Below are 17,485 nucleotides of genomic sequence, written 5' to 3' on the forward strand. Positions count from 1 at the left end.
CAGAGCAGCATCCCAGGCTGGCACACTGCTGCCACAGCCCCTCTGCTGAGCGTGGCAAATGTGCCAGCTGTGCACTGAGACACAACAGGTCACTTGGGCAGCAGGAAACCCACTGCAGAGAGCATCTGTGAGCCTGGCCATCCCTCCAAGCAGCCCTGTGTTGCTGTGGCACCAGGAAAGGTGCTGGAGGTCTCTCAGAGGGCACAAAGCCTGCCCTCAGCATTTCAGAAGGTGCCTAGCAATGTCTAAGCCCTTCTGAAACCCACTGGCACCATCTCCTGCCCCAGGTATAAAGGAATGCCACCTCCTTTGGTTTTACTTGTTCCACTACTTGAGCCAAGCTTGTTCTCCCAGTCCTTCCAGACAGGAATTCCCTGTTCAGCTTGTCTGCCACCTTTGTTGCTTGCTAGGCTGATCGGATTCCTCGCACATGCACCAAAGGGTTTCCTCTGGGAAGGCCAGCTGGTTCCAGCTACATGACTTTGGCCCTCCTCCTACCCAAACAGCTTTGTAAACAAAAAAAAACCAACCAGAAGTCAATTTATACATTTTCAAAAGCTTCTATCTGGAGTCAAACAACCTGTGTAGAACATGCATCTTGTATTTTTGATAGGTCTGTGTTTGAGCATGTGCTGTCACTGCTGTTTTCCTCAAAGATTCCATGTTTAGGATGTCCAGCAGGGTAGCTGGATGTTTGTGGTCACTCAGTTCAGTGGATTCACCCAAAGCACTCTCTGTGTCCACATTCACACATGAGATTGTTTCCCATGTGCAAATAACAGCACAAGGCAGCACCTGACGCTCCTGGTGCAAACTGCCCTGTCCAACACATACTGGAATAACCAGTCAGCCACCAAACTGCTGCCACTGTGACACCAAACACACAAACAGGACAAGCTGGAATTACTAAGATATAGAAAGCAAAGCTGCAAAACCAACACTTCTTGCAGTGTGCTCCTGTTTCCCTGCCAGCTCCCCCTGTGCTGGTCTGGATCCTGTGCTTTCTCACTGCTCCCAGTTCACAGGCAGAATGTGATGCTCATCTTTTACTGTGTAAAATAAAGAACCACTCGTGACTCAAGTATATCCAAAAGCTTTCTAGAACACTTCCCATATTTCCACCAAGCTCTAAAATTACAAAAAAAAGAAAATAAATTGCTTTTGCCTGTAATGGTATAAAACTACTTCCAGTACTAGGAATAATTATTTGTCCAGTCAATATGTTCACATTTTGCAGGTATAACATTTGCAGTAAAGTGTCTTCCTACATCCTGAAATTCACCACTTAAGGTAATTTTTGCAGTTCTCCCTGGAAGGTATGACTGGGCCCTAACCTCTGAATTTGGCATTAAGAGTACTGTCACAATGTGTGATTTATCTAGGGATAATGCACCTTTGCAGTGTCAGTCCATCATCTAGGCCCTTCACATGAAAAATCACAAGAATTACAAGAAAATGTAAAACCAAATACCAGTGACAGGCAATAATCATTAATTAAAAAAAAAAAAAAAAAAAAAAAACAAAACACAAGAGTAGTATAAACCCCTTTGAAATAAAGACCAGTGCCAGAATCCTCCTCTATGCACCAAGCCATGTCTACACCCCATCACTGATCTCAGTGGGATTGCTCACAGGGAATAGTTCACTTGGAATATCAGAGGCCAGAACCCAATCTGAAACACTGCAAAGCTCTGCAAGCACACTAGCTGGGAATAATATTCACCAAAGGAAAAAAAACTGGCTGTTAAAAACCTGCGTTTTTAGTAAGAATGTATTAATTGCACAGAGGGAAAGCCACATGTGTCACAGATCAAGGGGCTGCATTTTGGAATCTACAGGCAGTGGACCTCTTAGAGAAAGCTAACTGCAGCCAAGAAATGGCACAGAAATCACAGAGGGACAGTGAGTGTCCTGGTGTCCCCCCTGGTGAGGGGTAAAAGCACTGCCCTGGGCTGGGCAGCATTCTGAGCTGCCTACACACAGGCCAGAACTAAAGATGGCAAAGTCTCACACAGCCAGCAGCTGAATTTTCACAGAACGAGTGGGACTGCAGAAGCAGCAACTCCTGAGCAGGGCAGGCTGCTGTGAAACGCTGTCTCTGACTGTCTGCAGGCAGCTCCCTGTGCCTCAGCAGCCCCTGTGCCCCTGTTCTGTGCAGATTATCCCAGGATTTACCTCCCTTGTTCTCAGGCAGAACCGGTTATCTGCAGTGCTGCTTCAAAGTGTGGCACTGAAAGGCACCATCAGACACCCCCCTGCTCCCTCCCCAGGCTCTAGACCAGAACAAGACCATCCCTGGCAACAACTGAGCTGGAGGCAGCAGTTCATTCTCTTTCACCCCAAATAAACATCTTTCACCGAGACAAACTGGCAACACTTGCAGAGCTGTTGGAGTTTACTCAGTGGTGCAGTTAAAGTGGCAGAGCTGAAGTACAGGGCAGGTGTTTGATGCATACTCACCAGCATAAAACATTAATTTATTTACAGGGGGAATCATCAAATAATTATATTCTTTTGGTCTCTTCACATGATGCCAAACTTTTTTTCTTTGATTATTCAATTATCTTCAAACCCAAGAGATAAGAACTCTGTGCTGCATTAACTAACATATTAGGAAACTAATATATTGCAAATAAAGCTAACAGAACTAAATTATCTGCCTCAAAAATACCCCCAAACCCAACAAACTGAAATCATGCTTCTGTGGTTTAGGGTTTTTGTTTTGAGAGAGCTTTTGCTAGTGATTTTAGGCCACTTATAAACATGAATGTCTTACAAAAACATCAGCACATACAATCAGCTGGGAGTAGATGTTTGAACTTTTGTAAGGTCACAGGTATTCACATCACCTCCAGCAATATCAAAGTTTCCAACTTAAGAAGAACTTTAAATAATTCCCATCTTTTCAGTTCAGAAGCTTCCTTCTTGAGCTATGATAAGAACTAATCTCAGTGCTGGACAAAAGAATAAAAGTCTGCAAGTTCTCATCTATCCCTACTAAGGTCTATTTAAGTGCCTCCCACTTTGGTACAAGCAACAAATGTAATTGCTTCATGGCCTGCGGGTGTTCATTTAACAAAGGAGCTTTTGTGAATAAACCACAGGTGTTACCTTGCTTGATTAAAGTGAAATATGATGAAAGATTCTACAATATCAAATGACAAATTTACTAAATACTGATTAAATTGCCTTATTTAAGTAAATTGCATCTAGTTAGGATAAAATATACACCATAGAAATGCGGGAGTTTGTTTTATCACTCTATACTTAAAGTCTCACATAACTACTCCTTAATCCCTTATTTATTAATTCAGAACCAAGACTGAATAATGCTTAACAAATACTTTTTTTAATGATCCAGTTGCTCCAGGCACTGTTTCTGTAGGTTTATCATAAATGTTGTTCATATTAAGGCTGCCATCTGTATAAAACCCAACTACATTAATTAGCTGAACATTTTCAGAATCAGGGTAAGAATCTGGATTTACTTTTTTGTGCTAAAAAAAGCTATGAAATGATAGCAACCACACTGGAACTTAAACAGTATAGCACATGTTAAATCAGCATCTTCTATGTATCCTTAAAAGGCTGAATTACCTGGAATTTAATACTTCTTAATATAAAAGAATTAATTTACCTTAAATTTAAAAATTTATGAATTTATAAATGATCCTAAACTTATAGGTACTTCCAAAGAGTTTAGCATTTTCCCTCTACTTGCTGAACAGTTTAAGCTGCTTATGAATAAGACATAATGTACTTGACCCAGTTTGTTTAAATGCACATTTTAAAACAGAAGACATTATGATGTTGGTCCAGGTTGTTATTAGAGAGGATGACAGTGAAACTCTAATGTGTTTTTATACAAAATCAAATTCAGTGTGATTACATATTTATATTATGAATTCATTGTCTCTACGATGTCATTTGTAATTTTAATAGAAGATTTCTACAAAGGTAAGAAATGAAGACTTGCCTAAGTTTTGAAATGAAATATTAACCAATATTAAAATCACATAAGCTGCAGTGTTAACTCACACACCACAGGGGAACTAAGGAATATTTAACTTAGGCTTGAATTCCTAAGACATTTTAAGATATTTTTCTCTACTGTGAAAGCACAGCAGTTGGGTGTTGTTCTGCAAGAAAAATGTGGGTAAGTTACAGTGGGAGCACTCATTGGTTATTTCAATGGTTGGGGTTTCATCACTGCTGCTCCTCCTAAACTTTGTGTAATGTAGGAGTAACTACTGCTGTCCTGAGCTTGACTACATGGAAATTAAAAGGTTTGATCACTCACAGCTTAATAGGAGAGGTTTTCATATCAGAAATGTCTATGGAGTCAAATATCTGAGAAAACTATCTGATAGTCAAATATGAGAAAAATATCTGCTATCTCTTAGTATCATTTTCTACCTGTTCCAAAAATTTTCAACTGTGTTGAATAATTCAAACACTTGCATGCATTGTTTACTGCTGTAAATATTTAATGCTGAGATCTAGATAATTTTGTTAAATACACAGACCTCAATTAGCTGGAAAAGCTATGTACCTGTTCTCTAAAACCTCTAGCTGCAACCCTAAATTTAAATTATGAGTCATCTTTCCTTTTCTAAAACTATTATCTGTTAAAATTAAAACTAACTGCTTCATGTTCTTAGGCCAAAACTTCCAGACCCAAATCTCCTAGATACATTTAGAAACTCCTAAACAAAAATTCAGAATATGCCTGTGATTGACCAGTCCAGACTCTTATTAGCCTTAGATTTTTAGAAGAAAATATTGATTACAAATCCATCAAAGATTACTGAACAGTTTGCAGAGACCTTTCTGACAGCAATAATGCCCTGTGCTCACAGGTCTGCAGTTCAGCCTGGGAGAGCAGGGGCTGATAAATAATATTATCAGGGCTAAGGAATCCTGTCTGCCAGCTCCACCAGCATGGACCTGAATCTCTCCTGCACAGCTGGCACACTCAGACTAAAACCTGTGCTCAAAAGCTCCAGTTGAGTCCCAAGTAGTTGGGATGGTTTCACCATCCTGAGCAGCTTCCCAGAAGTTGTTACTGAACTTTGAGAAGACGGATAACAGAATCATAAAATGTGGCTACTTCTATGTTCTTGAAGTATCACCAAACCAAAACTGCAAAGGTACGAAGGCCAAGCCACTTGAGCAGAAGAAATCCTGGAAATATTGGGAATTAGACTGACAAAATCCTTTGTGTTTCTTTTCTCTTGAACAATTTTGTTTTAACAGACCAGAATTTTGATTTAAAACAACTTCTCAGAAAACTCAAGGTAAGCATGAGTCATGAACCCTCTGTAGTGGGATACAGAGCCATCTGCAATGCAACAAATATGCCAAAGGAGCTCTCCTCTGCCACAGACATTCAGCACAGCTGCTGGTTAGAATTATGGCATGACTTTGTCCTCTAGAACACTCAGAGCTAAGGAGGAGCAAGAAAACACCTTACCCATTTTCCATATCAGCAACTACTGGAACTTACTCAGTGAACTACTAAACTGTGAGTGTAAACATTAGGACATTTAGAGCAAACGGAAAAGAAGTGGTGTTTTCATTAGGTTTATTTTTAATTGCTATTTAGGATACCTTAAAATAACTATCCAACAGTACTGAGTGCTCTGAAATACCAAACCACTTTTCAATGTCTTGCAGGGTGTATTGAAACCCTGTGATTCCAATCCTGTGTCATTTGCTTTGACATTATGTTATCCTCAGTGCCCACATTATATTCTTACTTGCTTGGCCTGCATTAGCCAAGAGCTGCTGAAGAGTTCCCAGCACTGTGCAAACACAGCAGGGCGCATTATCTTGGGAATTCTGTTGGCTCTGGAGCTCCCACAGGATGAGGAGATGCCATCTCCGTGGCAAGGCTCATTTTGCTGCAGCACAAGGCAAACACTGGCCCAGCAGCCAGTGGGAGCTGATTGATCACCAGCACGGTGTTGCTGAGATATGGATTTGTATCTCAGCTTTTTATCACCGGGACTTGCACGAGGCAGTTCCTTATTTACAGACTCTGCCTCTATTAAGTGACATTATTAGGGACTACTTTTGTTTAAGCGCCTCAAAGGCTCAGCATATTGGTGGTTTATGACATATAAGCTGTTTGATTCTGATGGTTTAGCCCTCACTTTTTCACACTGTAAATAGGAGCTGCAGCACAAGAACATATGGTACGTAAAGAAATTAAAGCTAAAGTAAATGGCATTAAAGCAAATTCAAACAGAGCAATAAAATACTCTGTATTATACTGAATTATAAACCTGTATTAAGAGTTTTTTTAAACAGGAAATAAAAGCTTAAATATGAAAAATAACCTTTCAGCTGTAGGGGTTTTTTTAGGATCATTTCAGGGGTTTGCTGTGATTAATTTCCTTATTAATCCTCATTAATCGCTGTGTAGTTAAATGAATAAAATAGGATATCTCTTAAAAAGTGAAACTAGTTCTGAACACAGCATCAGTGCTTTACCTTTTTAACTTCTGGGTTCATACTACATTGCTCTGTTAGAGAAAAAATACATTATGCATTCTTAAATGTTTATTACAGCAAATACACTTGTTTCTATTTATAAATGTACATTTAGCACAAAACCAAAGAAGAGCCCTGCAAAACTGCCATCCTGATGCTCACATTCCATATCAGACATAAAAAAAAAGGAAAACTACCTTTTCCTAACTTTTTAATACCATAGCAGCCTATTTAAAAAAGGAATTTCATTATACTTTCATGTAAATAGGAAGATTTCCCTAATTATTGTTCTACAGATAAACTCCAGTAGTATGTACTTAAAGTAATTTCAGCACAGGCCTAATTTATACACTCAGTTTTATATGTGGCATTAGTTCCATCAGCCTGCAATCCAACTCCATCAAAGACAGGTTTCTGATACAGCTTTAGCTTTAGTGCACTCTGACATAAATAATTTTCTCTTATGATGTGTTCCTTCAGTTAAATAGAGCAGCAAGAGTATTTTAACTGCCACTGCTGCTGTGCATTTCTGCTCAGCTGAAATACCTCTTTTCAGAACAACTTATTCAGCTCATGTATGATTTTTTTTGTTTGTTTGTTTCTTTTCATTATAGCTTGGAAGGTTGGTTTGTTGTGTTTGGATTTTTTTTTAATCTCCAGGTATCTCTTTGGTTGTTTCCAGCAATAATGTATCTCATCTGTGTAATTTTACAGAGAGCAAATTGTAAACAGAGTTCTCCATACACATAAAGGCATCCTGAGTATATTCATGAATGAGCCAGCACCTCAATAGGATCTGACTTTAGCATTCTCTTATGCTTCAGGGTAAGAATTGTGTGTGACAATGTTTCTAAGCACAGAAATCCCAAACTTCAATGCTGTAAAATATGCCAACACTGCCAATGACACAGTCAATATAGACTAAGAACAATTGCTAAGGATTCTCCTTTTGGGGCAAATCTGAAGCAGGTGCTTACAGATAATTTTCCCATTGTATGGCCATTACTCTGCCACCTCCAGGAACTGGCTAGCTCAGAAAACCTATCCACTAGCTGGCAACCAGCAGCACAGACTGAGGCAGGGGTCTGAGCTGCCTAATTTGGCAATATTGCTGGCATCTGATATTCCCATTTACAGTCTAAGTCTGCAGACATGACAGAAACTTCCCAAAATAGGAGATAAGCCCTCAAGGAAAGCTGAGCAGCTCACTGCAATAAAAACAAAGACTGCTCTGACCTTACACACTTTGCAGTCACAGCATTCACACACCACTCAGGTTTCCTGTTTGAAAAAAGGCAGTCAGTAGCCAAAGATAAAGTGCAAAACTCACGACACTTTTCAGGCTTTGCTCACTTAAGGAGTGGCACCTTCCCCTGGCACAGGGACCCCCCAGCAGCACTCCTGGCCAGCTGCAACCACAGCCCAGGCCTTTCCTCAGCTTGGACAATCTTGTTTTTCCAAAATCCACCTCAGGCAAGTATCAGCAAAACAGCCAGTTCTCTGTACATCTGCTGCCATTATTATTTGCTGTGAGGAATTCTGGGTTTGAGTTAAAAGTGCATTCACTAAAGGGAATCTGATGAGGCAATTGCCTAAACATAAATACATGTCATGTTTCCCCTCCCCAACAATTTACTTGGTGAGCAATCCAGCCTCAGTCATGAACATAAAGTACAGATATCCACGTTGAGAATTTATCCTTCTGTAAAGGAAGTCTCTCCTGAACAGATGTTAAGATTTACCTCTTTACCAAGCACTAAAGGTAGAAGGAAACAGTATCAGGCACAAGGGCACTTCCATTTAGATAATTTCTCCTCCTAGATACAATTTATGGTGTAAGAATTACAAAAGCTTGTCCCTTCTCTGTATTTCCACACATTAGCCTTTATGAAAACAGGAAATGGACTCTGCATTCCCCATCTGCTCCTTCTCCTCATATTTTGGATTAAAACTGGAGACAAGAAACCCTGCACTAGGGCAGAAATTGTTCTGCTGAATATTCACTTGGTCACTTCAGCGATTCCAGAAAAGCTGATATCCTGTTTTAAGTACAAATCTTTCCTGAACTTCCTTTTCAAGACTAAGACAAGTGAGGAAAAAGATGCTCAGAGAAATGCAGTTTGTGTCTTCTGTCAGTGTACACAGAGTTCAGGTTGGTCTCCTCTGGGAAATGTGTAATCCATCACAATTATGAGCTCCACCAGAGCTAAAGGATTCCTTTAACTTGGTGAGAAAGGTGGCTTTGTGTTCTTTGGGGGTTTTGGTAGGTTTTTCCTTGGTTAAACAGTTAACACAATTTGATTTGTAGAAAAACTAAATGTTTTCTCCTCTCCTTCAAAATGTAACAGAGAATGAGCTGCTTCTTTATGCCCACAAGTGAGCAAAGTCTAAGAACAGCAGCCCCAGGGGCTCTGGCATGACAGCAGCAGTGCAGGTTAGAGGCAGGTGCCCAAGGTGTGCTGCCTCAACACTGGAGTGAAAGGAACAAATTCAAACCCTCAGAGCAGGGCATGACTCATGTCCTTACTTCCTGGTGCTAAACAAGAATTTTTGCTTTAAGTAAAGCCAAACTCCACTTCAGCTGCTCAATACAAATGAAGCAATGCTAGCTGGAGGCTCCCTGGTGAAGGGGGCTGCCTTTATGGAAGCTAAATTTTTACAGGATTTGTGTGTCACAAACTGGAGCTGCCTGCAAGGAGTGTTCCATAAAATTCTCCACCTTCTCAACACAGGGCTTTGGCCACATGCTCATTCTTCTTATTCTGAGGATGGAGTGGATATGAAAGGGCAAAATCACAGCTGTGTTTAAAGATTCAAAACACCTGGGAATATCTGATGGCTCCACAAGTGCTGAATGGAGGTAACAGCCAAACACACTACTAGGACAAGAAAAAACCTACATTCTTCTCTGATCATCATTCCTGAGGATTTTTCTCATGATGGCCTAAAAAAAGTTGCTAAAAACCATTTTGTCCCTGATCTTCCCAAACTTCTGTGAAGTCTATCTGCATAAGGACAAATGAACATTGAGATTATTTTTCCCTTTTCATTGCATCACCTGACGTTTTGGCAAAGTTAGGAAAATTTCTACTTTTCCAACCATACTGAAGAACATTAAAATATTGCTACATTGAAATAGAGATACACAAAGTATAATTTTGAAAGAAAAATCTGCAAAGCTATGGCAGAGTCAAATATTCACTTCTTACTGTTTAAAATGCAGGAACAGTTTTGCCTAAACACCAACACCTGCACCTCTCTTTTGTACTGCACTTTATGCAGAGAATTTCAGAGTATTCTTCCAAAGGGCACAGCAGAAATATAATCTGTCTACAGTTCCTACAGAAACAAAAGGCAGAGGAAGACAGCTTGGCACAAATAGTCTAAAAGTACAACATTTTACTGTACATAATCAAGAATAACAATTTATTAATAATTTATGATTTATTATTATCCTCAAATATTGCAAATCCTTTACAGACCACCAGGCCTACTTAAGTAATCATTAATTTACATAGGAAGAAACTCTAATACTTACATAGCTGTGACTCTTAAGGAAATCTGAAGGGTTGCTTGTGCAGACTTTATCCCCTTCCAAGCCAATTACTCTTTTACAGATATTTGATTTGGGGTCATTTGGGCTTTTCACAATTACAATATCTCCTCTGAGAGGAAAAAAAAAAAAACAAAGAGAAGAACTCTAGTTACAAACTAACTGAGTACATAAGCAACCATGTATCTACTCCAAAAATATTCACACCCACTAAAGATAGTCCGTTGTGCTGAAAATTCTTGTGTACATTTTTGGTTTCTTCAGTTTTACTCAGGTGCAATTTCACAGAGTTTTAGAAGTTGAGTGAATTTTTGTTATTGAGATCATTTATGAAACATTTAAGACTACAACCTGAGACCAGTAATACCCATAGCTGGTTTTCAAGACCAAACTGCTTAGGGAAGAAGTTACTCAGTAGAATCATTCAGGGGGAGGAAAAAAAGGACTTTTTCCTATTTTTTGGACAAAGCTGCAACAGTGACAACAGACTAAATCCAAACTGAATTTTGAGAAGTTGTTCATTGGGCTGTTGGTAACTTTAAGATCCTTTAGACACAATGAAAAATTGCAAGTTAGAAGCAGAAAAATACACTAAAAATCAAGGGCAGAAGGTGGTTACTGGCGAGCCCTGGCAGAGGGAATGTCAGATGTGCTCCCAAGAGAGCAGCATACTTTTGGATGCAGTAAAAGTGGCGGCTGAGGTTCTCTGAAAAAACAACATCTGAGTTCTGAATGGTTGGTTCCATGGAAGGTCCAGAGCACTGCAAATGAAAAAGAAAGGAGAAAAAAATTACTGTTTCAAACTGCTTCTTTCTAAAATAAACTTACATTTAAATGATATGCTAATAAATTAGAAAAGGTGGAATGTAGAGAACTAAAAGTGAGCTCCTCCATGGAATGTGTGATGCATTTCAAAGCTGAGGGGCAGAGCACCTCTGTCACAGACATCTTTTGTGAAAAATCTTTTCTTTAGAATTTTTCCTTCCTCTGGGAAGCTGAGGCCCCAGAAGAAGAATGTAAGCAATAGTTATTTGCTGCTGTGGAATGTAACAGGTGCACCTGGGATTGGTCCATGTTACTTGTGTACAATTAAGGGCCAATCAAAGACAAGCTTTCTCTGAGACAGATCAGAGAGAGCTCCGTTAGTATTCATTCCTTTCTCTATTCTTAGCTTAGCAGCTTCTAAACTTTTCTCTCTATTCCTTTTTAGTATAGTCTTAATGTATTATATATCATAAAATAATAAATCCAGCCTTCTGATCGTAGAGTCAAAATTCTCGTCTGTCTCTCTCACCCTGAGGAACCCTTGCAAAGCCTTGCCACACACCTCTAACTCTGTTACAGTTCTATATTTCCTTGAGGTTGGTCCTCAACTGCACTAGGTGCTATAAGGCCCTCACTGATTCCCTTCAGCACTACATCTCCAGGAAATTTTTAGGAGCAGTGCTCAAAGCCCTACCAGCTTACCCCTTTCTCTTCTGTGTGACACAGAACCATCACAGAAGCTGCAGGAGCAGCTCACAGCCAGACTCCCCCATGCCCAGCAGCACTTACCTGCCAGGTTAAGGACCTGGGCAGGAGGGGCAGGGAGCATAAAACACCCACAAATTTGGCCAGAGTGTGAAACAAAGGCATTTCCTATCACTGACTCTAGTGTTTCCTAAAGGATGGACTCTGTGCAAAAGGCTTAATCAGAGTTTTCCATTTACTTCAGTGATACCTCGAGCAATAACACATCAGAACACAAAGTACAAATAGCCTTCACAAAGGCTGGAGCCCCTTCCCATAAATTGTGTTAAATGACAAAACCTGAAATACTGGCATCATCACACAGAAAACCGTCAGTACTACAGTTTTATCTCCTTTTAAAGGTCATGAAAAAGAAGAATTACCACAACAATCCCTCCAAGGTACTCGAAGGCACAGTGTGCTATGCAGCCATACTGCACCGTGTAGCCCAGAAACCGGCAGGCTTTTCCTAGGGCATTGCGAAGCATCCTACAGTGCTACGGTGCCCAGCAGCCCTGCAGCAAAACACAAGAGGATCATTCATTGGAGAACAAGCAATCCTACATTTACAAACCCATCTCTAGTGTGTAACAGGTGGGCAAGATTAAAAAAAACCCAACAGTGGAATGATACCAACAAATAATCAGACAGACTTGAAGAGGTGCATAGAGAAATGAGGCATCAGGTCTTCTGCTCTCAGCTGTAGCACAGTGCCATAATTTCTGCAGGACATTAGCCTGTAAACATTTTCTGACCCCCTTCCCCAAGTATTCAAGTCCAACTCTGATTGGGAGATCCAATTCCTACAATGCTAATCTAAATAAAATATTTCCGTACCACAATTTGGGATGGTTACGCTTAAGAAAGTGGAAAACAAACATAATGAAGTAATTGAAGCAAAAAAAACTCTTCCCCTTAAACTCAGTGTTGCCTTCTCATGAACCAAAACCACTGCAAGATTTCCCTCTTTTCCTAAGATAGGTCAATAGTTTGCTGAGCAAATACACTATGTTGAAAAGAAGAAAAGGAAAAATGCTGTGTAAAATATGCCCATTTCAATATTAAATAGAGACATTTTCTTCTACATTTCACTCATGAAATGAAGGAATTTAAAAGTGCATGGATTTATTTTCACAACTCTCCCTAGAATTTAATGGGAGGTTTGCCTGACTACGTTCCAAAGACAACCATTATTGGGAGATATTCTCTAACAAGTTCATTTCCTTGTTCCAAAAGAGAGGTCCTTTTTTATCTACATAAACTTCTCTGCACTAGAACAGCTTAAACCAAGCTGTGATTCATCATTCACTATCTGACCATTTGCACAGTAATGACCCAAAACACAATGGCAAACAGAAAAGTCTTGAGTTGTGTCACTGGCAGATGCAGGACTGGAACAGCTGCCCTGGAAGGGGAATGCACTTTCAGCAGAATCCATCCTGGTGAAGCACACAAGTGCCTGGCTCTTCCCAATTCAGTGCACCAACCAATGCCTTATCTTAGAGCAGACACACTGAGAGCCCAGAGCTGGCACACAGGGGACAAAAGGAAGGTGGAGGCGCAGCAGATGAATCTGAGTTGCACAAGCAGGTGAATGCACAACTATCTGACAGAAATCCATCATCAATTGTTCTTAACAGCACCTGCTGGAAAGGAGCCTCACATTGCTTCTCAGTTCAGGAAGAAAGAAAAATACTGCACAAGTATCCACCATTTTTGCCCCATGTTAGTCAGAAACCTCATATTAACACATTAACTGTTGCCCTGATTTTTTAAGATTTTCTAAGCCTTCTGATGCTTACATTCTTGTAATGAACTTTCTCACACATTTTCTGTAAATAACTTATTGTTTTGCATTCATTTATGGAGGAGGAGAAATTTGATGGACTGTTGGCTTGTCCAGTGTCATTGTAAGAGGTGGCACTTTTGAAAATCTATATATCTTGGAATCAGAAATTTAAAAGTCTCTTTTTACCTTGAACAAAGCAGCATGTGCATGTGATGTTATTTCGTGTCCTATAGTGACATTAACATATTAAGATTGCAGGGAATTTAAGCACCTGTGGGTACTGCAGGTAAGCAAACAATGCATTACAATGCCCAGAGCACACAGATCAATCTGGGACAAACAAACAGTAACAACATCAAAAGAATGTGCAAGCCTCCCATGCCACCAGCTGTCAGGTTGTCACTTAAATATTTTTATTATGAAACTCCAAACCACTGCAATACATATCAGAAAACAGGTTTCAAAGCGATTGTGAGCAGTTTCCTTATGGATTTTGGGTGACACAAACCTAGGGATAGTTATCCTGGACATGTGTTTCCTTGGGATGCCTGGGAGTAGATTTGGGAGCTACTCAGGGACACCCAGGGCTCAGAGTGAGCTTTGCCTGCTGCCATGGAAAAAACAACCACAAGGACAGAACATGAGTGAAGAGCTCTCAAGTTTTGTTCCCAATTCTCTTAAAATAAATTCTTAACGCCTCAGACATAGACTTCACCAACCCCTTCTTATAAATGTAGTACAAAGGATTTTTTTTAAATGCTCAAGCTTATCAGATTTTATGATAGCAATCAAAAAATTCTTAGCTTTATATAAAAGTTTTAGACTACTACTCAAGAAAGTTAATTTGAAATGAAGACATATATATACCTGGATTATACAGTCTGGCCCTGGCAAGGTACCTCCTGAGGGTGGGAGGGTGATTTAAACATTAAGGTTCATCTTTAGACATCTAATATTCATTCCAAATAACCAAAATCCTAAAAGTTTCCATGTCATTTTAAGTAACGACTTCTAGTTAATAATTGGTTGTAGCAAGTTTAGTAAAAAAACCACCAGACAAAACTAGTTTACTTAAAAAAAAAAAAAGCCACACAGAGAAATAATTAACTTGAGCATCATTAAATTATAATTGTTAAAAATTATCATTGTTAAAATATAATTGTTTCCTCTGAGAACTTCATATCATTCTATTTTTGAAACAATGTCATATTGTTGATCACAAGGAAATAAACAGTTTTCCACATCACACAATTTTAATACAAACTACCATCAGCAGGCAACTCCACCAGATCAAACATAAGACCATTAAGCACAATAAAACAAATTATTTAAGTCAGAGGCCCCTTGAAAACTGAATGGCTCTGTAGTATAAACATCCTTATTGCAGAATGGCCTAAAACCTAATTACCTCCAGGTACTACCTAATATCATGTAGCAGCTAGCTGCAAATTTTATACCAAAATCAACATTGGTTAAAAAAGGTCACACACACATCCATATTTCTCACAGAAAACACAATTTCATTACTTTACCACAAGTTTATAGTTGTAAAATACACAGCAAATAAAATGCAAAATGTAATTACAAGTATCTTATGTTCCCTCTTCCTCCCACAGCCTGTGCTTTCATCACTGGGTTTTTGTTTGTTTGTTTATAAAATTAATCACAGCTAGCAGGGTAGAAACCACTTTGAGCCTCATGAATGACATCCAAGAGATGGGAAAGGATTAGTTCTCAGTTGCTGCCAGTTATAGCGCCAGGTGGCTTTTGCTGCGGCGAAGGTGTTACCGATAATCCCATTACATTGGTACTAAATCTTGCAGACATCAAAATTATCACCAAGGTTCCTTTTCATCCCATCCTTTCCAAATGACTGGAAGTCGCTTCACCTGAAAGAAGTCAAATCCACATGCAGCTGCTGTTTTAGCAGCCAGCGGACTCCCTGAGAATGCCAATTGTGATCCAATTTCGCTGTGCTGGTGGCCCCCTATTCCCTGTCCAATAATACATCTGTTAAAAAATCCTACAGCTACAAATCAAGTTTAATCCTACCAGGGACCTCATGTTGGTCTTGTCTTCCAAAAAGGCAGCAGGTTTTGCTGTCTATCTCTGCCAGTGTCTGGGGAATACTCTTTAAATCCCAGCTCTACTTAGAAGAATAAGCTAAGGATCACAAAACATGACCTCAAAAACCCTGATATGACTATATTCTGACCCAGAGGCATTCATTCTAGGTGAAGATTAGAACTTTGCATAATAAGATTACACAGCAAGTGAATGATATCAAGGGACTATCCATATGCAGCCGCCTGGTTTTCTATAGACAGCCTGTGCTCTGCAATATGCAGTGCAGACGAAACAGAGCTTGGGCTTTCTAGCTGAAATAAAATAGATTCACATAAATTAGTTGGCCATTTCCAGATTCCTAAATCCCCTATTACATCTTTTATTGACAGCTCCTGTGAGGATAGCACAAATGGTATTCTCTTTGTACTCTTTGCTTCTGTAGCACCCGCGCTCTGAGGGAAATGTACACAGGTTGTCTAGAAATTAACATCTTGTTTGCTGTAATCTTGGATTACAATTATTGTCTATATAATAAAATTAGAAAATCAATGAGCAGCTTTACCATTTCCAGAAGACCAATGGCATTGTGTAAGACAGTTTTAGATGTGGTGATGAATTTTTAAATACAGGAAAATCAAAGTTGCAGGCACTGAAAGTGTGACTAAACAAATCACTGCACTTGGCACTAAACAGATTTTTCACTTTCATAAAACATCTCCAGTCGCATTTGCTTTATATCATGTTTCCCAATTCTGGAATTTCATTGAATATGTAGTGAGAGATTATCAGTTTTCCTTCCGCAACAGAAACTCTTCTCCCAACATTCTCCACTTCTAACCAGACACCTTTCTCTACACATAACTTGCACCATCTCTTTCCCACAGAATTACTCTGAGATTACTTTAAAAAAATCCAAAAACCCAAACCAAAGAAAAAATTGCACATTGACTAGGCCATTTAAATATTTATGTTTGAACAGTTATTTATATTAAACTATTATTTTAAAACTTCTGTATGAAACTGACGTCTCATGTGCTAGAAGAGCAAAGGGTGTATATCTTGTTTATTTGGATGCTTCCCATATTAGATATACAATATGTTTTAAATATATATATATGAATATACAAATATACAAAATGCTTTAAATATTCTAATTTCCATCTGAGGATTCTGAACACATCTAAAGCAAAAAAAAAGAACCATTTTCAAAAGGTCCCTCTGTGCTGGAGATCAGAAGAATTGCTTTTTATTTCCAGCTGTTGCTTTACTCTGGAAGAAACACTGGACTTGGTCTGGCAAATGTCAGCAAGCTTGGTGATATTCTGCAAGAGATTACATTTTTACACATTATCTCTACTAGGCACTGGCAGTCTCCAACAAGAGCTCCTTCAGCTGCTGCTCTCAAGCTGACAAGGAGTTTAATCCTGTAAACATAACACAATTGGCTGGTGTTAAATAACCAGAGACTACAGACAAGAATGAGCAATTTCCCAACACAGATTTCAGGTAGTTCTCACTGGTTCTATTTACCTTTGGGAAGCAGCTCCTAACACTTGCACAACCCTGAATAAAATGCTGCTTTAATGGCCAGATACATTCCAAAGCTTGTCCAAAGCTGCAGCTCCATTCACTCCTCTTTGCTGAACAGTGAAATCCAGAGAGCTGAGCACAGGCACGGTCATACATGGGGCTCTGAGGGATGCCAAAATATTCACTTTACATCTTCTGCAACAAGGTCAAAGCCAGGACAAACACCAAAGGTCTGGCAGACACCAGTCACTTTCCTGGGAACTGAGAAAAATGGGCTGTGCCCACGTCACAATGGTGAAATAATTACGTGTGTTTGTCTTCAGTTTCAATACATTCACTTCCTTGAGACACAGACGTATAAACATTGAACATTCATTTCAGTTTTGTAAGACAAAGTGTTACAAGCCTAATTTTCACATTAGGCCCTAGAAATCTGCAACCCTACAAAAGCTGAGGCTGCCCACGGCTCCCATGGCCCCTGCACTTCCCAGCTGACACATCTTGTGGAAATATGATTTGGAAATAGTGCTCAAATCAGTGAA

At 39.4% G+C, this 17,485-nt stretch overlaps 1 protein-coding gene across 1 annotated transcript in view; it reads right to left on the reverse strand.

The window, feature by feature from the left end:
* Window positions 1–17,485, reverse strand: part of IMMP1L (inner mitochondrial membrane peptidase subunit 1) — a 33,589-nt gene that overhangs the window by 7,345 nt on the left and 8,759 nt on the right. The window contains exons 2-4 of the mRNA XM_005491072.4: window positions 11,941–12,072; window positions 10,721–10,809; window positions 10,034–10,160 (exon numbers count right to left, since the gene is read on the reverse strand). Of these exons, the coding sequence (XP_005491129.1) occupies window positions 10,034–10,160; window positions 10,721–10,809; window positions 11,941–12,045 (321 nt within the window). The 5' untranslated portion in view covers window positions 12,046–12,072. The remainder of the gene's footprint in view (window positions 1–10,033; window positions 10,161–10,720; window positions 10,810–11,940; window positions 12,073–17,485) is intronic.

This window comes from Zonotrichia albicollis, chromosome 6 (assembly GCF_047830755.1).
Source record: "Zonotrichia albicollis isolate bZonAlb1 chromosome 6, bZonAlb1.hap1, whole genome shotgun sequence".
In the NCBI taxonomy this organism is placed as follows: domain Eukaryota; kingdom Metazoa; phylum Chordata; class Aves; order Passeriformes; family Passerellidae; genus Zonotrichia; species Zonotrichia albicollis.